At 31.7% G+C, this 27,125-nt stretch overlaps 1 protein-coding gene across 1 annotated transcript in view; it reads left to right on the top strand.

The window, feature by feature from the left end:
- Su(var)3-9 (Suppressor of variegation 3-9) overlaps positions 1 to 21,769 on the top strand; it is a 55,670-nt gene extending 33,901 nt beyond the window's left edge. Inside the window, exons 14-19 of the mRNA XM_080154521.1 lie at positions 1,160 to 1,231; positions 1,971 to 2,021; positions 2,672 to 2,810; positions 3,179 to 3,309; positions 15,977 to 16,035; positions 21,049 to 21,769. Of these exons, the coding sequence (XP_080010647.1) occupies positions 1,160 to 1,231; positions 1,971 to 2,021; positions 2,672 to 2,810; positions 3,179 to 3,309; positions 15,977 to 16,035; positions 21,049 to 21,236 (640 nt within the window). The 3' untranslated portion in view covers positions 21,237 to 21,769. The remainder of the gene's footprint in view (positions 1 to 1,159; positions 1,232 to 1,970; positions 2,022 to 2,671; positions 2,811 to 3,178; positions 3,310 to 15,976; positions 16,036 to 21,048) is intronic.
- Positions 21,770 to 27,125: the final 5,356 nt, after the last annotated feature.

Genomic DNA, 27,125 nt, shown 5'->3' with positions numbered 1-27,125 from the left:
CCCATTTCTAGTGTGCAAAATTTGTGCTGGGAGAATGAAGGGATGTAGTATAATTTGAGTAACATTGTCTTCTCTCTCCAAATAAATGTATAAGTATAGATGTATAACCCAGTCAACTACCTGGTTCCAGTACAGTGGTGGGGACCTTTTTCGTCTGCTAGAAAATTGCTTTCTGTTCTTGTATCAACTAGGCTATGTTAATATTTCGACGCTCTTGGCTGATATTTAAAGTACATGGATTGTCGATTATGATAATTTACATATTCCTATATCCATGCAATGTTCTAACTTTCATAATATTTTAAACTTGCTCATCCATGGACCATACCTTTTCCAATTAGAAGGAGATAACTTAAAAAGCACAGTGATAATTATATTCATAAGCAGCAAAGCAAATACTAATCTGTTATGGTAAGGCAAGTAATAGAACATCTAAATCTATTTTATTTTCTCAGCTTTTTACGTTTAAGAGCATACGGACATACCCAGGGTAGGGAGGAAGGGGACATTTGGTAGTACATTATACTGGTCTCCGAAATTTTGTTATCACGTTCTCTCATTTGTTGTCTTCAAATTTTAATTAGGTGGTACAATTCTACATTACCAAACTGTACTCAAATTGATGCTAATTTGCAAAAGGGTAATTTTGTTTGTCATAATTTGGCATTTACAATTTACATTGATTTATCATTAATTATCTCATCCCTTTAGATCCTTGGTTACTTATAATTCAATTCTAAAGTTATATAATGAGAACTCGTTTTAATTTTCAAAATACATAATTCAATAGATTTTTTAATTAAAAAATTCAATGACTACGTATTTCATCAAATTTAGCATCAAAACTAATGTTTATAAATAATTTTTTTGTTGGTAAGGTTATTCAAGGCTATATTTAGCTTTATTCACAATCCTTATATAAAAGTATGCGTTTGTTTGTACCGAATGATATCCGTAACTGCTGTACCGATATGATTCTCCTGGGAAGGTTTAAAACTATTTTTGGGGAGGGTACCAGTCCACAACCCTTTCAAGGGAGTGTGGGGGGGGGGAGGGATTTCGACTTCCTCTCCTCATTAACCACTCTAAGGTCCCTTAGAGGCCTTTAGGGGCGTAACCGCTAGTCATACATATTGGATTTAAGTTTATTTTATTTTAGATGTGAGTGTCCACCCACCTGCAGAAATAGAGTTGTACAGAAAGGAAGGACGGTCAAGTTAGCCATTTTCAGGTATAGATAGATAGATAGATGGATAGATAGTGTCTACCCACCTGCAGAAATAGAGTTGTAAAGAAAGGAAGGACGGTCAAGCTGGTCATATTCAGGTATAGATAGATAGATGGATAGGTTTAGGTACAAAGTAGATAAATACTGTCAAAACAATAACTTTGTGTTGGTCCATTAATTTTTCAACAATTATTTGCTATGGAAAACAGGCCTTTGTATAAAAAATGCTGAATAATTATATTTTTTTTTTCTACAAAATACTCTCAGCCAATGAAGGAAATAAGATATTGATTATTAATGGTAAGTGGATTAAATTAAGCAATAATTTTGGTTCATTAAATAAAATAAACTGAAGGTAAAGAATCGAGATAGATTGATGTATAAAGGTAGAATCCTTAAAAACTATTTAGTTATTTAAAATCAAAATTTTCCTTTTCTAAAGAAATGCTTTAGTGTTTGTTTTCTTTAAATTCCATATAAGACAAATAAACTAATGCTCTTATAAAACATTTATTCAAGAAAATTGAGGAGTTATATTTAATATTTTATAAATAGTTTTAGCGAAGAACCTCGCATTCATCTTTTTTATTTGATTTTCATTGTGGTACATATTTATGATATCAAATACCTCAAAGATTTTTCACTAAGATTTATCAATTTACCCTATATAGGACATTTTTTATTAAAGCTGAGAATAGGTATATGTTTAACAATATAAACATTAGATTTATTTTTATTTTAGAACAAGCAACGGATGTGGATGGGGTGTCAAGTCACTAGAGAAAATCAAGGAATGTTCATGTCAAGATAAAATACAATGAAAATTTGGATCTATATTGCTGGTAACGAATATTGCCTAAAATCTATGAACTTTAAAGGCTGCTAGCTGCCAAACGGCTGAACGTACAGATCATACCCGCACACCATTTTAAGCGGTATAAGAAGGCCTACAAATAATCTGGAATAGACAAGATCCAATGATGCACAGGGAAAGCTTCACTGAAGAAAAAAACACGTAAAATAGGCCTTTTTCGCGCATTTCTCTGCACTGCGATATAATTATGCATTATTGATTTATGGCTATTAGCCGCTTAAAACAGTGTGCGGGCATGATCTGTACGTTCATCCGTTTGGCAGCTGGCAGCCTTTTAAATTCATAGATTTTTAGCAATATTCGTTACCAGCAATATTTTATCGTGAACTGCAGTAGATCCGAAAATTTAAATACTTCAAATATAAGCATTAAACTTAAGATAATTAGATAACTATAAGTTCAATTTTTATTAATTAAAGTATTAAAATTTAATTTCAAAGGAGAAGAATATGGACTAAATCTATAACCACATTTGTGTCATTTAATAGCTCCCAAATATAGAGCAGCAACGCTACTAAATTTTATAACTTTTTGTCCATTTGTTTAAATGAACAATTATGGATGAAGGAGGGAATGTTTGTTGTTTCCTACGCGGGGGAGGTGATCACCTCTGAGGAGGCGGAGAGGCGAGGCAAGGACTACGACGCGGCGGGGCGGACCTACCTATTTGATCTGGACTTTAATCTCGGCGATGATAATCCATACACTGTAAGTATTGTAGCAAGTAGCATTGTAGGGATTTGTGTCAGGGATATGCAACTAAATGATATCCTAGGTATAAGGTGAAAAAATGCTTTTTTGACTTTTTTTAGGCTATATTCTGGTTTCCGTGACCCCCCAGAACTAAAAACTAGGGGCAAAACAACTAGTATATGATAATAAAGTGTTCGTGTTATCCAGGCTTTTGTTAATTAAAATGTTTTTATTCACATGTTAAATTACCTATGCTATATTTATAATATATAGAAGAAATAGTTAAAGATATATATTAGATAGGCGAGATACTTCTCTTTTTGTGTTGCAATACCTCCTAAATTGCCAAATACCATATCTGAAACAGAAATAACATTATTTAGGTTGACGCAGCCTTCTATGGAAACCTGTCCCACTTTATCAATCATAGTTGTGACCCTAACCTCAGTATTTTCAATGTTTACGTCAACTGCCTGGATCCAAACCTGCCACAGCTCTGTCTCTTTGCAAGAAGGTAACTACTTTTTTTTAATAGTGAAACTATTCTATTATTTACTTTGCCTGTAAGTCCGTAACTCTGTGGGGTAAATGTGATTTTCTCGGCAGGTATTTAAGATAGACGGCTGAAATTTTTTTTACGTAGATTCCCTTTGCCAATTAACATCCAGTATGTAATTTACTCAACTGTCCGTCGGTCTTTTAGCTAAAAAATATAAATACCTATCCTATAATAAAAAATATGTGCAAAAGGTTTCGTGATTATTCTTGACTTTAACAAATCATCAAATAGTCTTTATATCTCCTTGTCCATTACAATATTTGTATTCATGATTTTTTGTGCTCGGCTACTTATCGATGTTTTTATGGTAGCACAATTAATTACATGCCTACTGAATGAGGAATCATATTAGTAGGTTGCAGGTATCCAAAGCTTATTTTAACAAACGCTATGAAAATGTCAAAGAATAAAATGTTTATGTAGAGATAATTAGAACTGAATTAACAAAGCTTCTCATATTTTAAGCTGTCAAAGATAATATAAAATTCCATTTTATAGGTTAAATAATAAATGAAACTCCTTCACAATTAGAGTTAAATTGCTACTTTTAATTGAAAACAAATATATAATCAAATTTTGCTCCCAAAAAAATATCTTTTTTGCAGATTCAACAATTTAGTTTTTCTTGTGCAGAGCAACAGTCACAGTGGATTTAACATGAGAATTATATGTTGAATAATAAATATCTTGTGATGATAAACTGAAAATAGTTATTTATCGCATCGTAATAGCTTTCCGTGGATATTAAAATGAAAAAATTATAAGATTAAAACCAGTTTTGTTAGACCTAAGAGGGCGAAGGCCCTGGCTTACAAAACTGGTATTAGTATTATGATTATTATTTTAATATTCGTAGAAAACTGGCTGTAATACGTTACGATACATGATTTTTCAGTATGACTGAGAACCGGAGCCATATTGAAAAATGATATAAGCATTTTTTTGCTAAGTTATATTATTATAATAATACACTATTTACATATAAATAAAAGTAAAATTCTGGTAGAAACTTGGCTGGATTAGTCTGAACGCTATTGTTCTCTACCTTTCTTGGCGAATCAGTAACAAGATGAAAGTAATACAATAGACGGGTCACGAACTATTTATAACTTTATCCACGTGGCGGGGACCCTGTGCCGACTTTCAATTGGGTCTGCGAATATCAGCCAATAGCGTCGGAAAATTTAAAGCAGCCAAGTCGCTACAAAAGAGTAGAAAGTAGTAGTCAGTGCCAGGTACTAGTCAGGTTTATACAGGTTTTTGAATTCTCTACTTGAATTTAACTGTGAATTGTATATATTTTTATATATATTGTTGGAAATGAAAACTTTTAATGGCAGATATAAAAATATTCTCAGAAACATACAGTCAACACACACACAAGCTTCACTCCTACACAAACTACACCAAACACACACATACAAATTGTATACATAAAAATAACTGAACATTGAAGAGAAAATGCTTTTAACTTGGATTTGATGATTACTTTTCATTGTAAGAGATTTTCTTTGGTTGTTCATGTTCTAGGATTTGTTCAACTTTTTTATTTCATCCCACAAAAGTACTAAATCATAAAAAGCTATTAAACTGTACATATTTATTTGCTCATCCCTTTCACCCTGTGACTACTTAACTTAACTTGTTGTTAAGTATGTATTTTAGAAAAATATAAAGGATTAGTGCTACAACACATCTTTTAAATATTAACTTTTCATCAAAAGTACAAAAATAATATAAAACCTCAATGTATTATTAGGTATTTTGTTTGAAATTAACACAATGTACTAAAGACCAAAGTTAACAAAGGGAGGGGGCGGTTGTAACAGTGTTTAAAACCAAAACTACATGATTAAACTTAAAAAAAGATTTATAGCACTGAAATTTGGAATAACAGTCGCTTTAAAGAGGTGCAATGTGGAACTGTAAAGGAGGTGGTGAAACAGGCTTTACCGCCGTTTCCTGCCAAATAATTTGGCGATAGTGGTGGTTCCGGTGCCGTTTCATCACAGTTCCTCATTGTACCTCTTTAAAGCGACTGCCATACCAAATTTCATTGCTGTCACTTTTTTTCAGTCAGATTCCTTTGAATTTTAGTTTTGGTTTCAAAAAGGGACACACCCGCCTCCCCCCTTTTAATATCCATTTATGCAATATTAATATTAGCTCAAAGAAAAAATGCAAGCTGTTCATCACAAAGATTAATTATCTAAAACTTTTCCAATTAGGAATATTTAAAAATCATATTATAAATAATAAGTGCAGTCAATAATTTTTTTGGGGTTGAAAATGGTTGCAGCTACTTTAAAAAAGGTAGTTAAATAATAATTAGTTTATGAAAAAGTAATTTTATGGTAAAAGGTCCATCTAAATCACATTTGTAGTTCAAAAATTTTCGTAGAGTAAAATTTTCATTTCGAAGACGACATTATTATATTTATAATATACGCAGCATTTATAACAACTTTAAAATCATCGTTACGTGACAACCAGTGGACGGATTTTAGATTGGTCAACGGATTTGAATTTATTACGACCAGGACTATTTTTTTGCCACCTTGGCTGACTAAATCGGCCAAGGAATAACCGGCTACGGTATTTTTAAATTTTACTTCTATTTTATGCAATTATTATCATGTCTACAACTTTAAAAACATCGTTACGCGACAACCAGTGGACGGATTTTAGATTGGTCAACGGATTTGAATTTATTACGACCAGGACTATTTTTTTGCCACCTTGGCCGACTAAATCGGCCAAGGAATAACCGGCTACGGTATTTTTAAATTTTACTTCTATTTTATGCAATTATTATCATGTCTACAACTTTAAAAACATCGTTACGCGACAACCAGTAGACGGATTTTAGATTGGTCAACGGATTTGAATTTATTACGACCAGGACTATTTTTTTGCCACCTTAGACGACTAAATCGGCTGAGGAATAGCCGAATACGATATTTTTAAACTTAACATGAAGAAAATTTGGGCCGATTATGTTAATCGGCCGAATCCGGCCGAAGTCGGCCGATTTCCGGCCGGCCGATAACGAAAACAGCTTGCTAATACTGTTCCAATTTGGTTACACTTTTAAGGGAAGGTTTATAAATGTCTTAGGGTTGGTTTTAGGCTTTGTTCCTGACCTCCATCAGACTCCCCAATAGGATAAGGATCAAACAACTAATATTCTAATATTATAGCTTCTAAAATCCTTATTTCTGAACCGATTTTTAAAAAATAAAGGTCTAGCAGCACAGTTATGGGACCTGGAAAACGATTAAAGCAATCGTTATATGCGTGGATTGAATCATAACAAAGATATTCAAAACCGCATGAAGATTTAGGGTTGGCAGAGTTATAAAATTTAAAAAAAATTTTAGCTCAAGGATATAAACTTTTCAGATAATTGGCAATTAAAATCCTTATTTGTATCATAAAAGGTAATAGCTGCACTATCATTCCAAATGTTATAGCCATTTTAGAGAATATTGACTGCACTTAATGAATAAAGTCTGTCAAAATTGATAATGTGATATAATGACACTTAAAATTAATTTAATACATTAACAAAAATAAAAGGGTAAGTAAGGGTTTGAAGTAAATATGGCTAATAAGAAATAAGAATTAAATATAGAAAAAAAGATAATGTCTGTTACTAGACTATCAAGTGAATTTTCCGCCTTAAAAACACTGGTCCTAACACTTATTTCATAGATTAAGAATGAAATTTAATAACTTGTAGGAGTAATCTATTTCTCTTTTCTTCTATATCTGTTGGATTAAAAATAGCTTAAAACCTGGCAACATCACCAATGCAAAGCTTCTTTAAATTATAGATGTGTTGGTCTTTTTAGATTTCACTGAAAAGTTTTCGAAGAAAAGTCAGAAACCTTAAAAAAGGGAAACGGTACAATTTTTTCTGAATTGACTCAATTATATTTCTTCTAAAAAAGTTTGTTTTATAGAAATCATGTTTGCTATTAAAATCTTTACAAATTAAAATCCTTTGAAAACTCATATTCCTGATTAAATATTCTATTTCCATATCCTTTATGATGATAAAAGTAAATTCTGTATAAAAATAAACAAAAAACAACTTCTTCTGTGGAAAATATGAAAGTGGGTAATTACATCTTTTATCGGTGTATTTGAAATAATGCTTTTAATATTTTTATTACAATTTTTCTATCATAATTAAAATTAAATGAACTATTTATTATTTTTTATTTTTTTATTTGGCTTTCAATTAGATATAATATATGAAATCACAAGATATGAGAGAGAACTAATAGAAATGTATTATCCATTCTATTGTTTTTCATTTAACCTGTTAAATCTTGTTTTGTCCCATTTACCCTAGTTTGTCTTAACAATATCTGTGTGTGTGTGTGTGTAGAAATTTGTATTGTTACAACTAATTGGCAGGCATGCTGTATACAGAGGTATATCTGTTTATATTTATAGAGAATCAGGGATAAAAAGTTTGCCCCAAGGCTAACTGTGTATTATGTAACAAGAATGACTTAAAAATGGATTTATTGATGCCAGAAAAAGTTTCAACATGTTCTGTTTTACCTCCCTTATACCTAACCTTGACTTCTGTTCATCCTCCCTGAATCCTGTTAGATACCCAAACCTGGACTCATGTTCCATCTCCCTAAATCCTGGTAGATACCTAACCTGGACTCATGTTCCACCTCCCTGAATCTTGGTAGGTATCTTCTATCCTGTACTCATGTTCCACCTCCCTGAATCAAATTCCACCTTGCTGAATTCTAGTATATACCTAACATGGTCTCTTGTTCTACCTCCCTGAATCCTAGTAGATACCTAACCTGGACTCATGTTCCACCTCCCTAAATCCTGGCAGATACCAAACCTTGACTCATGGTCCACCTCCCTGAATCCTGGTAGGTACCTTCTATTCTGTACTCATGTTCCACCTCCCTGAATCCTGGTGGATACCTAACCTGGACCCATATTCCACTTCCCTGAATCCTGGTAGATACCTCTTCTGGACTGGGCAACATACAAATTGAAAAATAGAGCTGAGAAACAATGCACTAACATAAATCTTTTAACAGCATTTTCTCCCAAGGTTTTGCTATCAAGATTTTTCTTTATTTTATCTTTTTATCTACACAAAGCTTGGTTATTTGAACAAGCCACTTTGTCTATTTCAATTATTTTTTTTGTTAGACTAAAGAGTAACTTGATTTATCTCAATTATAAAAGTAATATTTATAAGGGTTATTCTAAAATAATTCTGTAATATTCTGCCCAACTATAATAATTAAATAGATAATTACTAAATTAAATGAATAAACTTTAAAGAATGAAATTGCCTGTCCTTGTTATGATTTAATTTAAGCTTCAAAGATTCAATGTTTAGGGATCTTGGCCCAAGTTTCTGTTGTGTAATGACAAAAGTTTAAGCTTATGAACTTTGAACTGAGGGAATAAATTTGAAATTATGTATTTATGCTTTGTAGCGTGTTTGGTTTAATTGTAATTACATTATGTTGTTAGAAATAATTAACTTTTAATTTTGAAAGGAATTACACAATTACAACTCATCATAAATTTAAACATTATTTTGACCAATTTAAAATAAAGATAAAAAAATCACATCTATGTACCTTTTACTTTGTTTTAGAATTGTTTTGTATTTAGAATTTACCCATGAAATGTAAGAAATGCAAAAATAGGCTCAGGCTAAATTACTTTTGTGAGTAGTATTTGATCATATTTTACAGTGACATAATTTATTCAGAAAATATTTTATGACATCTAGACAGACTCTATAATCACCTCAATTTTCTCATTTAACTGAGATAGATCTGAAATCAAATAGTCATCTAGAACACAGACCTAATGTCATGCTCTTGTTCATGTACTGTCCAGTCCCCTCACTTTAATTATGTAAGGCTCTAAGATCACTGGCTTTCTTTCTTGTTTAGTCCCCTCACTATTTAAAGAATCTAAATCGCTTGCTCTTGTTTATGTTAAGTTCCCTTTAGTAAAGTAAATAAGTTTTTTTTAAGATTGGGCAATTTAGTTTAGCAAATATTTTAGCAAATGAGAATTCTTAAATAACACTATGTACACAAACTGTAAAGTAAACACTGAGATATTTGTGGTAAGGGAATGCTTGAAAATGAAGGTTTTGTGCCTGATGTTTGTTTTAAGAATTAGATCCCACTTGGAAAGAAGATGATTCAGTCAAGAACTAGGGTTTAGGCAAAATTTTTAACCTTGAAAGATAGATGATCATTTTATTACTTTCAGAAAAAAGTTCAATTTTTTAAATTACTTTTCTTCATCTTAAAAGGTATGATTTGATAGTTATTATTGTAAGAAAAGGGATATTTAATTAAAAATCAAATTCTTGATCCATCATACTTTTTAAATTTCTGAAATATCTTCAAATTTCATTTCAGTTGTTTAACTCAAACCACATTAAGATGACAAAATTAAATCTCCACAATTGAGAAATATTATCTTACATTAGTTGAAGAAAAAGAAACAGTTTTTGCTCTCCTATCTGACATTCAATTGTTATACCAGAAATAGTTATTACAGCACACTCAACAATTTGAATTATAATTTTGTATGGAGTATAATTATTCTCCCTTCCTGAACCTAAGTGAAGAATGTTGGCTTCTCTCAACATTTATTGAAAGTTCTGATTTATATAAACATCATTTTGCTTTCACACTCTCCAGCTTATAGTTCATACACTTCGTCTTATATATAAAACAGCAAAAGTAAAGTAAGTATCTCAAAGTTCAGAAAATTTAAGAATGAAAGAGAATTTTTTAATGGACTTGTTGAATTTAAAATATGTCTTGATAACAACAAGATGTACTCAAAATATTGTAGATAAGGTGGGTTAGGTGATTGCCCCACTGGGTTAGGTAATTGGCCCCGCAGGGTTAGAGTCCCCCACAGGGGCTAGAAATAGGAGAAAAGCTACTGTGAAAAATACGAAGAATCGCCCCATAATGTGCGATGTTACGAAAGGGACTATACCCGAACAATTTGAGACGAAAGAGGGAGGGATGTAGTTATATGTAAATACATCTATACTATAGATCTGTTTTTAAACAAACATAAATTTTCCCTCATATACATAAAATTACCTATCTAAATGCCCAAAACATAATTAAATATGTTGAATTGAATAAATATCATTATTTGCAAAGGGGAAAAAAATTCAACCGAATAGCAAAAATATATTTAGCTTAGACTCAACAATGAAGGATTTATATTACCTTTTACTCAAGCAAAGAAATGGAAATTGAATGAATATATTTTGTACAGTATTTTGTATTGTATATTGTACAGGGTGTCAATTTTTTTTTTTACTGAAGTAAACAATGAAAATTGAATAAATTGGCATGGTTATTATACAATATCATGTTTTATTCCTATATTATTTTTTATTTTGATTTTTGGCAATTTCTTAGTTAAAGGAAGCCTGCAAGAAATACCACGCTTTAACTGCTGAAAGACTGCCACAAGTAGACCAAATACCCCAAATTTGAAGCCTTCAGCTTCTATAACAAAAAAGTTCTAGGCATTTTAAAATGACATTTTATGTACAATGGAAATTTTGAAAGAATTGCAATGCTCATGTTGAAAACTTTAAAATTAAACTACGTGGCCTAGAAACAATATTATAAGCTTATTTTTGTCATAAATTTAGGTTTCCAGTAACTAATTATATTTTTACAATAAAAATACCCATTTTTATAGTCAAAATCATTAAAAAAAATTAAGTTTTACTTGCGTTGTACCGAATGTACTGCAGCCAATCAGAAGGCTGAATCAGCTTCACAACCAATCACAGCTAAGCTTGTATTAGTTTACCCCTTTGTTTCCGCTATGATTTTCGTTTAAAAATGCAATTTAAATCGAATTTTTTTCATAGATTTTGACTATGAAATGTGGTGTTTTTATTGTAAAAATGTAATCAGTTACAGGCAATCTAAGTTTCTGACAAAGATAAGGTTATAATTTTATGTCTAGGCAACGTAATTTAATATTGTTTTTTCTTTTATGAGCATTGGAAATCTTTCAAAAATTCCATTGTACATAAATGCTATTTTGAAATGCCTAGAACTTTTTTGTTATTGAAGTTGAAGGCTTATAATTTGGGGTATTGGGTCTTCTTGTGGCAGTCTTTCAGCAGTTAAAGCGTGTTATTTCTTGCAGGCGTCCTTTGATATTAACGGCTCAAAAGGCCAAAACATTTATGAATATAAAAAAGAATAAAACTTTCATACCAATGAGTGCCCTGTAATTTAAATACTTGGCCTTAATGCATAAAAATAGTCAACCTGTCCTTCATTCCTTTCTTGTCCTAACATTTTCAATATTACAATTTTAGCTAAAAGGTTTATGCAAAGGGAAAATGGCCACATGCTAATATCCCGTAAAGTTATGTGTTTTGAAACTTCATAGTAGGTATAGTATGCTAAAATAAGACTTGGAACTGTGAAGAAAGGATGGCGGAACCGCCAATTCCACCAAAAACCATCTCCTGCTGATCTTTTTTTGCTAAATATCTCTAAATTGAAATTTTAAGGGCTTTTTTGAGAAAAAACTATGCTTATCTGCAATAGTATATTATTGTCTAATTTGACTATAAACAGCAAAATAAAGGTACTAAGAAAGAGAGGTAATGTCTGATTGAGCCAATAGGAGAATCACATCGGAGCATACATTAAATCTCATTGGTTGAATTAAACTAAAGTTTTCTAGTTTTCAGCATTAGAGTTAATTAGAGCTGTTCTTTTAACTTTTACTCGAATCAAGTCCATCACATGAAGTACTGCCTTCATATTGTTGTTTCACATCTATGTTTTATCTGTGCATTAATAATAAATATGCTTCATCTATTGCAATTGTTGTAAAATAATAAAAATCCCTTTATGGATTTAAATTAATAAAATCGTATTTTTTTCTTGAGTTTCTATTAAAACAAAAAAATAATATCTTTGACTTCAAATGTACATGAATTATAATCTTTAATTTGTAATTTGTATCTATTATAAACATTTAAATACATAAATTCATAGTTTGTTTCATGTTTACCTCAAAATAAATTATATATAAATAAAATAACAACAAATAGCAATACAACAGTACGTTCGGTACGTTTTCAACAGGACCTAGCGTTGTACTGTGTATACACTGTACACATATGGGTAAGAGGAAAGGGCATATTTTTTTCATTTTGTTCATATAAAGAGTCAGCTGTAAATAGTCGCATTTCTGAAGATAAAGCTTTTCTCACGTAAATTATATCGTGTTAAAATTTATTTTCTAGTATAGTGTAAAGCATATTACAAATCCTTTAATAAGTTAGCTATGAATTGTTGAATTCCTTAATATAAAGTTAGCTTTCTAGAAATTATATACTCGAAAAATTTTAAGGTTTTTTGTCAGCTGGAGGAGTTCCTTTGTCAGATTTACGAAAAAGGGGTTCACATTATACTTCTTCTCTTATAATTCTGTTAACAGCAAAAAGATATGTTTGATATTGTAAGGTGTTAGACACATATTTATATGGGATCTATCTAATTTGGAGTCTTCCTTTTCAATAATACGAGAAAATAAAATCACGAGGGAAAGAAAAGAGAAAAAACTGTGATTAACTGTGATGTCTTCCTGTACAAATTATTTAGGAATTAAGATACCTTACCTTTATCTTATATATTATATTTATCTATATATTGTATTAAAAGATTATTCACCTAAAGATTAAAATTTTGGATATTAGTTGTCAATAAACTTGATAGATTTCATTAATCCTGGTTGTACAATATAGTATCAATATAAAACCGTAGATTTTCATGCTATTCAAATTCTGTTCTAACACTTTAATTTCTGTAGCTTAGTATACTTGTACACAGAGAGGGAGGGGACATAGGGTTGTTTATTACACTAGTCCCCAAAGTTTTAAAATAGCGTTTTCTTATTCGTTGGCTAAACAACTTGGGGCACTTTAGAGATTTTGATTGATTGGTTAATTAAGTTGAGTGTTCGAAAGTTTCAACCACTAATTTTAATCCACAGAAGAAGTAATTAAAGGGGGGGGGGAAATGTGGTGACTCGTGCCACGACATACCAGCAATTTTATTTTGGGTGCTACTCCCTTAGTTTTAGAGATAATTGGGTGAAATCTTTTGGGCTGGGTCACTAATTACCCCAAGTTTTGGTATCTTTCAAAAAAACGGCGGCGGGTCCGCCGCTCCCGCCGTTCGCCGCCATTTTCCGCCGCCAAAAAAAAAATTTTTTATTGCATTTCTCGCTTAATTAGGCAATTTGGAATCATTTGAGACCATGTTATTTTTTTCAAAAATTTTTCCCCTTATAACCAACCCTGCGGGGGGACTTATTTTTTCATTTTTTTCAAATTCTCGTTTATCAAGGTATATCTTAAATTCAGTGCCTCTCCTAAGCTTTTAAAGATATTGAGACGAAACCTTTTGAGGTAGATCAATAAAAAAATATTTGAATAAAAAATGGCGGCGGTACCGCCGCTCCCGCCTTCCACCGCCGTTTTCCGCCGCCGCCACCAAAATTTTTTTTATTGCATTTCTCGCCGAATTAGACAATTTGGAATCATTTGAGACCATGTTATTTTTTTCTAAAATTTTTCCCCTTATAACCAACCCTGCGGGGGGCGGCGGAAAATGGCGTTGGACGGCGGGAGCGGCGGTACCGCCGCCATTTTTTATTCAAATATTTTTTTACTGATCTACCTCAAAAGGTTTCGTCTCAATATCTTTAAAAGCTTAGGAGAGGCACTGAATTTAAGATATACCTTGATAAACAAGAATTTGAAAGAAATGACTAAGTCCCACCGCAGGGTTGGTTATAAGGGGAAAAAATTTTGAAAAAAATAACATGGTCTCAAATGATTCCAAATTGCCTAATTCGGCGAGAAATGCAATAAAATTTTTTTTTTTTTGGCGGCGGAAAATGGCGGCGAACGGCGGAAGCGGCGGACCCGCCGCCGTTTTTTTTGAAAGATACCAAAACTTGGGGTAATTAGTGACCCAGCCCAAAAGATTTCACCCAATTATCTCTAAAACTAAGGGAGTAGCACCCAAAATAAAATTGCTGGTATGTCGTGGCACGAGTCACTACATTTCCCCCCCCCCCCTTTTGTGTCCTATCATTGGGTATGTCTTGTCCCTTTAGATCCCTGAGTTTAATCAAAATGTACTAGTATAAATATATTTGTAAGAGGCTCTATATAAAATTAGTTTTGCGAATATTAAATGTTGTTTCAGTTTATCTAAACACTCTCCTTGTAAAATCAATTAAAAGGTTTTATTAAAATATTTCGATTATGAATTTTTATTTGAGTAAAGTTTGAATATGAAGATTTTGTATGTTTTTTAGAACCGTTTATAGGATTTTCCCTAATAACATCACAAAGATGGTTTTTCATCTTTTATATTTTCTTATTGTGAAAAAAGATTCTATCAAAACCTTATTAAAAAGGATTTTAGTTAGATAATTAGATTAGGTGTAATGGTGGAATTGGATATTTCTACAGCATGACCCTCAAAAAAGTATTTTTAAGCATTTGCAGCCCTTATTTCTCAATGAATTATTAAAAAATACATATGTCCTTGTTCTCTATAGTATTCCACGTAAGTAGATATAAAAATGTTTTTTTTACCTCCATTAACACCGGAGATTTTTAGTGCTAAAGTTTTGAAAAAGTGACTGAGGAAAAAGTAACTTTTAACATGATACGACTTTTTTAGCAAAATAAAGCTAGAAATCCTTTTATTTTTGTTACTAGCAGAAACTTTATACAAAAATGAAATAAAAAATTTAGTTTTTGAGTAAAAAGCATTTTTTTACACATATTTTTTGAGTCTTTTTAGTTTAATGATATTTTGAAAAACTTACTTATTAGGCAAAATTGTTTAAGATTAAAAAACCAAATAAATCTCTATGAATATAGCAGGAAAATTGTTTTTGTTTCACAATCCTAACTTTAATAACAAAAAAGTTATAAAGAAAATAAAAATAAAACATAATGATTTTTTAGTCTAAAAAGCTTAATTTACCCCTTATTAAATAATTGAGGTGTCAGAAAAGTAGGCGGAGCAACTGTCATAATTAATCCTTTTCTATAAATAAGGGTTAATACATAACCTAAAATTTGCAAATAATCAATTCATTCAGTAGTATTTTTTGCCATTAAAAATTTATATTTTTTGGTGGAATAAAAAAGAAATATTTAGTTAACTTGTTTTTCTTTGTGTCTCATTATTCAATTGCCAGAAAAACATAATATAACCATCCAAAAAATAAGAGAAACAAAAAAAATTCTTTTTCTCAGTCACTTTTTCAAAACTTTAGCTCTAAAAATCTCCGGTGTTAATGGAGGTAAAAAAATTATTTTTATATCTACTTACGTGGAATACTATGGAGAACAAGGACATATGCATTTTTTAATAATTCATTGAGAAATAAGGGCTGCAGATGCTTAAAAATACTTTTTTGAGGGTCATGCTGTATAAAGCTTTACGTCTATTGGACGATACCGTCCGTGTTACACAAGATTATCTAAATTATATTATTCTTTCAGAGATATTGAGAAGGGTGAGGAGTTGACGTTTGATTACTGTCAAAACACAGGAAGTTTAGGTGAGATTTTCTTATTCATTCTTGGCATTTTTCTGTAACTTTCCTGCAAAATAAACTTATATTAAGAGCAAGGAGGGATGGGACAGTGGGCGCTTTATTACATAAGTTCCCAAAGTTTTATAATAGCGTTTCTATAATAACAGCTGTGGGGACTTAATTGAAGTAGTTTCAGTAAGTTGAGTATCCACACGTTTTAACCACTAATGTAATCTACAATAAAGAAATTTTGTGTAGAATCATTGGGGATATACAGGGTGAGGCAAATAAGACCGGACAAATTCTAACTTCTAAGCAAATGAACATAAAATCGTCAATTTTAAAGATTTTATTGAATTTTAAAAACTGGCAAGCAAATTAGGTATAGGACTATTAGATTATTCAATAAAATCGCCACCAGCCTAAATCACCGCCTCTACCCGCCTCCTCAACCGCCGGCAGGTCCAGGTCAAAATGTACCTGTCCAGGCTGGCGTAGTTCTCCTTGATAGTGGCAATGAGGGAGGTCTTTTTGGTATGGGCACGTCTATTGGTGCATGCATCAAAGTAGCCCCAGGCCCAAAATTCCATTGAATTAAGATCGGACTGCTGGGAGGCCACATTTCCTTAGGAACGTGAGTAACTGCAGGATCCAAATTCGCCCTACTTTCAAGCTATCCTTATACACGGAGGCTCTTATTTGGACCACAGATGAGCTAGAACGACGTTCTTTACCTTTTTGGAATTGGCATGAAGTTTTAGCTAGGGTTATCAGCGCAACCCATAGTCTAAAATTAATTTTAAAGTTCAATATGGGTCCCTGAAGTCAAGAACCAAGAAATTTTCACGCATTTTCATAGTTTTTGACGTTTTTTACATCTCAAAATCTGCCCCGTTCCACTTTGCTGGAGTACTACGGCCAAGCCATTTCAGATAGAGAGCTCTAGTCTTTTCTAGTGTCTTACTTATGTATCTAAAAGTATCCCCAGCAAGTTGCATAACTCTACCTCACCTACAGATGGGCTGAGGTCAGATTTAGTGGGCCCTAGTCGAGAATCAAGATTAAACCACCGGCGCATTTGGAATCTGCCTTGTTGAACATATGCGCGGCTAGCTCGTTGTACACGTCCATCTTCGTCCAAAGATTTTTTTGTGCTAAAAGGTCATTACCTAAGCTTTTTATAGTGTGGTCAAACGTCCTGATTGGTCAAGTAGTTTTGGCGCTATAGCCGTTTAAAGTTTGTCCGGTCTTATTTGCCCCACCCTGTACATCAATTTATCGGCTATTGTCTTATTCTCTTAGATCCTGTATTAAGAGGCAAGACGGTGATCATTGGAGTACTACGATTTCTATAAATCGTCTTGCAATGTTTGAAATAAAAAGGACGATTCTAGCATGCTTCAGTTAACTAGAAGAGCTCTCCGCTACAAACGTACGGACGAACAGACTCTGAAGGTTGATAAGGCTATGCTTTCAATTCTACAGTTTTTACAAGAGATTTAAAATTGCCCATCATCAAATGCTTTGTTTAAATCAAGCAAACATTAAAGTATAAAAAGGCTGGGAAACAGGCCAATGGCAAAAGTAACAAGGGATAAAATTATTTTGAAATAATACAAATTGAGAAAGAAAGGTACTAGTTTCATTTAGATAATATACTGAAAATTTTAGAATCTGTATTGAAATTGACGGCTTGACTAAATGGGACTTAAAATTGAGATAAAAACTAATAATTTTGCATTTAGGCTAGATAGTTGTTATGTAGGTATATAAATTTTTTACAAAACAAACGTCGAAAACCGAGAAAAGTCCGCTTTAAGATTTAAACAAAAACACTGAATTCTTAATTATTAGTAGGTGTCATGTTAAAACAAAATTTTTGAATATTTGCATTTTCACAGATTATAAAGTTCTGAAGTAAATCCTGTCTAAAACTTTTATACATAATAGGATAAACAAAGGATTACTAGCTATCTGGCTATCCATCTAATCTTGTATTGGTTTGCTATCTATCCATCTGTCTATCTCAAAGTTTATGATGTTCCTTCTATCTGAAAATTTTTAAAAAGTATACATAACTTGATAACTTGGTAACTTATAAGCTATCTAATTTTGATTTGCTGGCCATATCAATATGTTAGTCTCTTATGAAACTTAATCTTTATGGTGATTCTGTTTGTCAAAACATATTTTATATTTTTGTGTATCTATTTATCTTTAAACCATGTTTCTATGTTATGTTTAAAGTTTAAAAGATAATAGGATCAAGAAAGGATTTAACTAGGAATTTTCATAGCTTGTAAAAAGTAAACAAAATCACGTCTTCATGCATGCGAATCTACTCTATAAACAATGAATTTAAGATCTTCTAAAAAGCTTAGAAAATAATTTATGATTGTTTTTAAAAGAACTTTACTTATAGATGATATTACTTTAAGGCTGGTTTTCTGTTTCTTTTGTTAAATGTCATCCATTTTTTTCTTTTGGAACATAATTAAAAATGAAGGATCGACTTGCCCCCCTCACTCAAGTGCTCCTTAAAGCCTCTATTAAAGCTACTTTATTGTTAATTAGCTACATTTCTAGTTTATTTATCTATAGATAATATAGTTATCTATTATATCTATTATCAATGTACTTATGTATACTAAACCAATATTTTATGACGTAGAAAACCTCTCTTGAAGCTGCTACACTCTTGTGTACAAAAGTTTAATTGGTGTTTGTACATATCTGTTTATTGCCAGAATAACATTTAGTGTTGCTCCATGTCTTAAATAAGTCAGATAATTAAAAATCAGGTGTTATACCCACATTCTGAATCATTATCATCAATCCTTTGACTAATTATGGTAGGCAGTGTTCCGGAGCCGGAGCCGGGAGCAGCAACATTTTTGGTGGAGCCGGATCCGGAGCCGTATTTTTCGTTAAAAACGGCTCCGGCTCCGGATTAGCTAAAAATGATTTTTTAAAGTAATATTATAATTTGGCAACGGTCTATTTCCATATAATAAACTGAAAAACTATTGTTACTTAACAAATAGACACACATCCTTCTACTTTTATATAGCTTTAATCAAATAAAAGCAAAATATTTTATATTATTTATTTTATTTTATCAAATTCAATAATGAAAAAAATTGATATATTGATTTTAAGGCCGGAGCCGGAGCTGGAGCCGGAGCCGCATAAAAATTATACGGCTCCGACACCCTGATGGTAGGTGTTACAAAAATGCTTTATTCAGTAAATACCTCCTAAAAGTTGCTTTACTGTTGTATTCTGAAAACATGTAATAGCTTGTTATTGATTCACTAGCATGGCTAGATCCCTACCATCTAGAGTTAGTGAACTTGAAGGGTGGAAAAATATAATAGCCTAAAACCATCCCGGAATATGTATATGTATATGGAGAACTAAATTCAGTCGTCAGCGAGTTCTTAACGGACAAACACAAATACCTTTCGATTTTTTTAAATGTGTAAACGCCTCATGAGGTAAAGTTGTTAAGAGAGTGTAGTTGTAATCAGGCAAACTATTAACATAATCTTACCATACAACTTTATCATGTGGCATACAGTACAGACAAAATATTTAGTAGCAAAGCTGCGCTGCAGGTTATTGTGTTAGTCTGTATGCATGTATTTTGTGTTTTATCGGTAGCGTTTAAACCAAAACGTTAATTATCTCAGGAATGGTGAGTAAATAAGAAACCCATTTAAATCAGTAGAATACACAGCGAATAATAAGGGTATCGTGAAACTAGGCAGGCCTTCAAAATTTTAATTTTAGGGATGGTGTTCACACTGAATCAATTGCTTTGTTTGTATCTAAGATACACTATGTGATATTTCTTGTTTAATCATATGAACCCAATGTATCTGATTTTGTACTTTACAAACAGAACTTCATAAGAGCATACTAGCCATCATTTCCTTTTTAGCAATTTCAAAAAAAGAGTTTAAAATGATTAAAATATTAATAGGTATAAAATAAAGTAAGAGTTATTGCATTAAATGCTTTGTTTATTTCCAAAAAACATCAAATAACATTTTTTTGTTAATTATATGAACTAAATTAGTCTGGTATGACTGGAGAGTAAATCATAAATATTGGTACATTCCCTATTTCGGATTGTATCAAACGCTTTGTTTATATCCAAAATACATGTATTTTTCTTGATTTTTTTTCCATGTAGATACAAACTATTACAAAACTGTATATTATATCTTACTAAATAATAAAGTTAATATCTACCCCTTTTAAAGTTTATTTGGATAAAATAAAGAAAACGAAGCTTCGGGTTTCGTCATATTTTCACAGTAGCTTGCCCCTGCGGGGGGCTCTAACCCTGTGGGGCAATCATTAACACTTACCTAACCTGAAATAATCTTTCAAAAGCTACTTTGAAAATGCGACGAAACCCACCCCTTCGTTTTCTTTCCATGACCCGTTTATTTTAATTTTAGAATTTTTAATCAGGCTTTTAATAGTTTAGATTTAAGTAATTTCAAAATTGTATCATTTGATATAGTCGTAATTTCTTATAAAAGAATGATTAAATACATAAATAAATAAAGTCTGAATAATTTTTAAACAAATTCCTTTTTTTTGACGTTGATAAAAGAATGATTAAAAAACTTTTACAAACAATAGAATTTTTAAAACAATTAAAGTTTTAGAACTACAAAAGATCTATTGAAAAAAGAAACAAAAGATAAAAAGTTTTAAAGGATTTTTTTATAATTTTGATTGTATATTCAGTCTCTAAAAGTACTGGTTTTAAACGTACTAGTTTTAGGATGAGTTATATAAATACAAATATTTATTTTTTAAAAATTACCCAAGTTCACTTTTCATGGAATTATTAAGATTTTTGAAATAATAGACGCATAACTTATAATATTGATTGTCCTTTAGGTGTTTTATCCAGGGACATGGAATGTCTCTTGTGAAGAAAAACAATTACACCCCATTTAAGAATTGATAATTCGGAAAATATCGGCAAAATCTTATTTTATTTATTTTCTGTTTTAGAGACAGACAACCCAACCGGTGGCAGTCCAATGAAATCCCCACAGTCGAGATCAAAACTTGGCGGCTTAGCTGCAAGTCCATCAGCCGCCCGCAGCCCGAAAGCTGCGGCAGAAGAACCTGAGGACAAAAGCGGATTTCAGACTGAGTGTAGATGCGGTAGTAAGAATTGTAGAAAAGTTTTGTTTTGAAATGCTCAAAAATATATAGGCGTAAAGACTGAGTTCCGTTAGCACCAATTTTGAAAACCAACGAAATTAGTTTAAATTTTAATTTGTCGTACATTTATACGCATGAATCATATTAATTAGACTACAAAATCCATCAAATGAAACAAACAGTTATAGTTATTTTCACGAAAGGAAAGTATTAATTTTTAATTTAAAAAAGGCATCAGTTATTTTTGTAAACTAGTCTTTTATTTATTTTATTTTTTGTTGAAAATTGTCTGTAATTCAATAGGATACATGATATTTCAGTATGGCTCAGAACCGGTTCTAATCAAGCGGATTGTATTCGGTTTCGAAGTCATTGAAAACAAAATACTCCTAAATTACTTTTCTCTACATGTATTTTTTGTACTACTGTAGAATTTCAACATTTCGTGATTTGTATAAATTGATATTATTAGTTATTTATCGCATCGTTTTATAGACAGCTTTCCGCGGATATTAAAATGAAAATTATTTGATTAAAACTAGTTTTGTTAGCCCATCGGTTGTCTGTAATACGATGCTATACATTATTTTTCAGTATTACTGAGAACCGTTTTAAATCCAGCGGATATTAATCGGTTTCGAAGACATACTCTAAAAAAAGATTATCAATTTAAAATGAAGGTTAGATCCACTTATTTGTTAGTGGACTCTACACTAAATACCCCTGCCCCTCCATGTTATTGCAAGGATCTAAACGGATAAGACAATGGCTCATAAATTGATCTACATCCCTAATTATGATGCACAAAATTACACCTTCAGTAGATTACAACTAGTGAATAGTGATTGAAACGTTTAGACACTGAACTCATTAAAGAAAAAACAATCAAAATTCAAGAAAAGTTGTTGGGCCAGCGAATATGAAAACGTCATTATAAAACTATGGGGACTGGATACTTCAACAGCCCAATGTCCATTACCTCCCTGGTTATTCACTTATTTCTTAATGAACTGTAAATTATAATGGTACCTAAGTTTTCTCATTCGTAAGCTTTATTTTTTTATGGTTCCTTTATAAATCTTGGTTCAAACAAACAGTATCGCAAACTTTTCAACCAATGATTTTATCCTACAATAGGGGTAGTTTTGTTTACAATCTTTGGGGATGTTCTAAAATTTATTGTCTATTGTCTTATCCCTTAGGATATCTGATTTTGAGAAACAATTTTCTTCCTACTAAACTTGTGAACTGATGAACAATGCTGGTAAATTCTGTCCTTTTTGAACAACAGAGCTGGATCTTTAAATCATTTCAATGGTGCGCCAAATCGGGGTGCGCCGAATTTCAGCCAATCAAAGCGCGGCATTTCGTAAAATGCTGTTTTCTCATTGGTGGAAAGATTTAAAGATCCATCTCAGTTTTACTGCCAATTAATACGCTTAGTTTTATATGATTATATATATTTTTTGTTTCATGTTTATGACCTTTACAAAAGATTTATACTGTACAGCATGACCCTCGAAAAAGTATTTTTAAGCATCTGCAGCCCATATTTCTCAATGAATTATCAAAAAATGTATATGTCCTTGTTCTCTGTAGATTTCCACATAAGTAGATATAAAAATATTTTTTTTACATCAATTAACAGCTGAGATTTTTAGAGCCAAAGTTTTGAAAAAGTGGCTGAGGAAAAAGTAACTTTTCAAGAAAAATGTTTTTTTAAAGTGAAATGAAGTGTTTTCCTCATAATTTCAATACTTTTTATAAAACTTATATAAAGATGTTTCCAAGAAATTTATTTCATGCTGAAAGCACTTTTTTCACTTGCTCTAAAAGGCATTTTTAGATTAGTGTAAATTGCAAAAACACCCTTACAGAAAGAAATCCTATAAAAAATAGTAGCAAATTGAAAGTTTACATAAACAGAAATCAAACACTTTTTATTTTATCAAAATAAGTTAAAAAACCAAAAAGTTACAGCTACAAACTTTTATTAAACATTTAACAATTTAAATGATTTTTATGTGTCTTAGATTAATTTGATGAGTGGGCGTGAATTTATTGGTAAAGGTTGCGCTAATCCTTTCGGTAATGAGCATAAATTGGGGAGGGGTTTATTTAAGGTCATATTAATAAGTGGGAGATATTATAAGATTTGAGGGAAAATGGTTATAAGAAAAATGTATTCAGTAAAATTTGAAAAGTATTTTTTTATATGTAAAAGTAACGTTTTTTAATGCAATAAAAATGTATCAATTGTAAACTTGCTCTTCTTTCTTATTTGTTTTTTAACTGGTTGATAAAAAGTAATATACTAATAAAAAACTAAGAAACATTTAGCAATATCCAGTTTCTCAATCACTTTTTCCAAACTTTGGCTTTAAAAATCTCGGCTGTTAATTGATGTAAAAAAAATGTTTTGATATCCTTTGATGTAGAAAATTATAGAGAACAAGTACATGTGAATCTTTTAATATTTTATTGAGAAATACAGGCTGCAGATGCTTAAAAATACTTTTTCGAGGGTCATGCTGTATTATTTTTTTTATAGAATTACTTAAAATATATGTAAATAAACTTTGAATGAAAATGTTCTTGTTTTTTTGTAATGATGAAGCTTCTCTATATTAAGTATGCCATTCTGTCTTTGCAGTGAAGTGCGCATTGTTTTATACTCTTTAGATTTAAAGGGGTTGTGACTTTAAACTTGACGAAACACATCTAAGCTTATCATTGTGTAGGAAGATATTTTGGAGTCTAATGATCCCCCCCCCCCCCTAACTGGGAAGATCCTATTTACCTAACGGCTACAAGAGATATATGTGTGATTATAGCTTTGTTTCGCTACTTATTATAGAATTTGTCATCTTCGTCATAATATTTTCGTCATATCTATAATACAAAGTAGAACGATGTCTGTCTGTCTGTCTGTCTGTCTGTCTGTCTGTCTGTCCGTCTGTCTGTCCGTCTGAAGCTTAAGATCTCAGTAACTACTAAACCGATTGGGCTCTACTCTTCAGGGAATATACCTACTGGTCCTGTGATGGTTTTAAGCTATTTTCTTGGGGGGTGGGACACCCCCAACCCCCCCAAAAAATGAAAAATACCCCCCCAAAAAAAAAAAAATATTTTTTTACTTTTTCTTTTTAAATCTAAAATACGAAAAATTAGGTTGATCAAACCTCTTGGGGCACAGCCCCTAGAGGCTAGGGGCGAAGCCGCTAGTTTTAAATAAGACATTAAAATCATATTTATGATAAAATAATCTACTAAAGTAGAAAAAATAGAGAAACCAAAGAAATATGATTACTTTTGATGAGAAAAAATGTCACTTGCAAATGTAGTTTTGGGAATATTCAACTTTCCTTATTATATACGTATAAAAACAAGGATGACATCCAGAAAATCCAACAAATTAGACTAACGAACCAACATTTAATAAAGCATGGGTGTCCCATAGAGTAGTGGTTAGCGCACTACGCTATGGTTGGGAAATCCGAGTTCAAGTCCCCTCATAGATATTGCACTTGGATGACAAATTCTGTTGTAATTTGTCAGAATATAATCACGCAACCTTCCTTGAGATGCCCTTAGGTTGTAAGGAGGGAGATTTGTAGGAAGTTAGGATCCTACCTATCAAGCAACTGTAATCATGCTTTCCCTCGTCCATGCTCCTCATCCATATGAGAGTGCCATTAATTAGGGTGGCTTAATATGGAACACCTGCCAAAACTCTAGGCCAGGGTGATGTAATAATTAAGTAGCTTCCACGAGAATTGCGGGTCAGCTTGTAATGTAACATCTCCTTGTGCATCTGAATCCTAACTTCAGAGAATCAAGGCTACATACATAAAGCATAATATGTTGATAATTTAAAATAAATCTATCTCAAGAGCAGAAGTGAAAACTAATTCCCCAAAGTTTTATAAACACGATCGTTCATTCTTTAGCTCTAAAACTTTGGGTCCTTCTTGATTGGTTTGTACAAACCTTCTGTGTTCAAGTTTTACCAACAAATTTCTTTCCCAGAACTGAGCTGGATCTTTAAATCATTTAGTGGTCAGCCAGATCGGAGTGAGCCAACTTTCCACCAATGAGAGCACAGCATTTAATGAAATGCCGCGCTGTGATTGGCTGAAATTCGGCTCACCCCGATCTGGCTTACCACTAAAATGATTTAAAGATCCAGCTCTGGTGATTGTCCACTATCCTGCCCATTATCTATAATACAAAGTAGAATGTTGTCTGTCCGTCCCTTAAGACCTCGGTAACCACTGAACCGATCGGATTCTACTCTTCAGGGAATATACCTACTGGTCCTGTGGTGGTTTTAGGCTATTTTCTTGGGGGTGGGACACCCCCAATCCTAGGTATCAATTTTTTTGTTAATGGGGAAGTTAGTTCACAGTAAACTACTGGCAGCAGCACCAGTAGTACTTAATTTTTTTTACTTTCAATTTTTTTTAAATACCTCTTGGGGCGAAGCCGCTAGTAGAAGTATATAGGAAAATAACATTTTTACACGAAGCACTAGGAAGATTGGCTTTAACATTACTGGATGTTTTTATTGGTTCTCAGCCATGTTGAGAAAAAAAATCTTCTTTGTTTGAAGATTTTTATGTAATACATTGAAAACCCAGTTTTCATGTAAATATCGCTAAAACTTAAAATTACATAATGAAAGAATGGCAATGATAATTCATTTAAAACTTTATGTAACTCTACCGTGGGAAAGAATGACCTGTATCTTACATGACAAAACATGGATAACAACATTTATAAAAGCGAAGACAAACGAACTTCTACATAATGGAGTGACAGTGATTTTATTATAAAGGTAACAGAATATTATGTATTTTTTTTAAAGAACATACTTTCGTAATCAAAGAGTTGTTAAATTTTACCCGACAAAATTGTAAGAAAATTTTGTTTACAAAACTTCTACAGAATACTGGTTACATACTTACATTTTTAAGACTTAATTATAGAGACTTTCTTGTAAGGATTATACAGATCTACGCTTTCTAAGTCGTACCTAACTGTTATAGAAATCACCATGCAAAGTTTGAAATTGATAGGACCATTCTAACATGTCTAAATTAACGAAAAGAGATAACCGTTACAGTTGGACCCTAATTTTAGAAAAGTTTATTTTTTAAAAAGCTGAAAGAATCAATTTACCTAATATACGCATAAAATAAAGGACAGACTTTCCAACCCTAGACGAAGAAAGGTTATGCTTTTAAAAATTCTTAAGACAAAGTATTTATTCTTTTTAAAAGAAATACGAAATTAGAAAGAATTTTTAGTAGCAATGCTGCTCAATAAATTATCGTGTCTGTTGGTAAGTCTGTAATGACAATTCATTTTCACATATAAGTAAAAAAATGGCTACTTTTTCTTAGATTCACAAAGGCTAATAAAGTTTTCTCGTTTTTTATTGGTTGGGCTTTGCTTTTGTGAATGTTGTCATCCTTGTTAGGAAGGAAAGTTTTGTTTTTATTTGAATGTTTACAAGTTTTAATCATAATAAATTTTCAATTTTTTAGAATTCAGAATAAAACTTTATAATTTCTAGGTAAAATACTTACAACTTTAATATTTTCCTTTCCCGCGTGTTATTTTCTTTATTAGAGGTACTTGGTATTTATCCTAATTATAGTTAACAGAATTACCCCCAATAAGTTTATTTGGTAAATTTTGAACACTGCTAGACTTTTCATTCCAATCAAGATTTTTAAAAATTCCCTAAAGCAGTTTTTTTTTAAATTTCACTGTATGTATTTCATTAGAGTAAAACACAAGAGGGGGAAGGTCTTAAATAACTGAATTTCCCAAGGACCTTGTGCCGACTCTCAATTGAGTCATTGAAAAGCATCCAATGGTGTTGGGAATATTACCACAGCTAAGTAGCAGGAAAC

The sequence above is a fragment of the Acartia tonsa genome, chromosome 3 (genome assembly GCF_053477335.1).
Source record: "Acartia tonsa isolate MP-2025a chromosome 3, ASM5347733v1, whole genome shotgun sequence".
Lineage (NCBI taxonomy): Eukaryota > Metazoa > Arthropoda > Copepoda > Calanoida > Acartiidae > Acartia > Acartia tonsa.
Note: the sequence above shows the minus strand (reverse complement) of the source record. Positions and strands in the feature narration are given on the sequence as shown.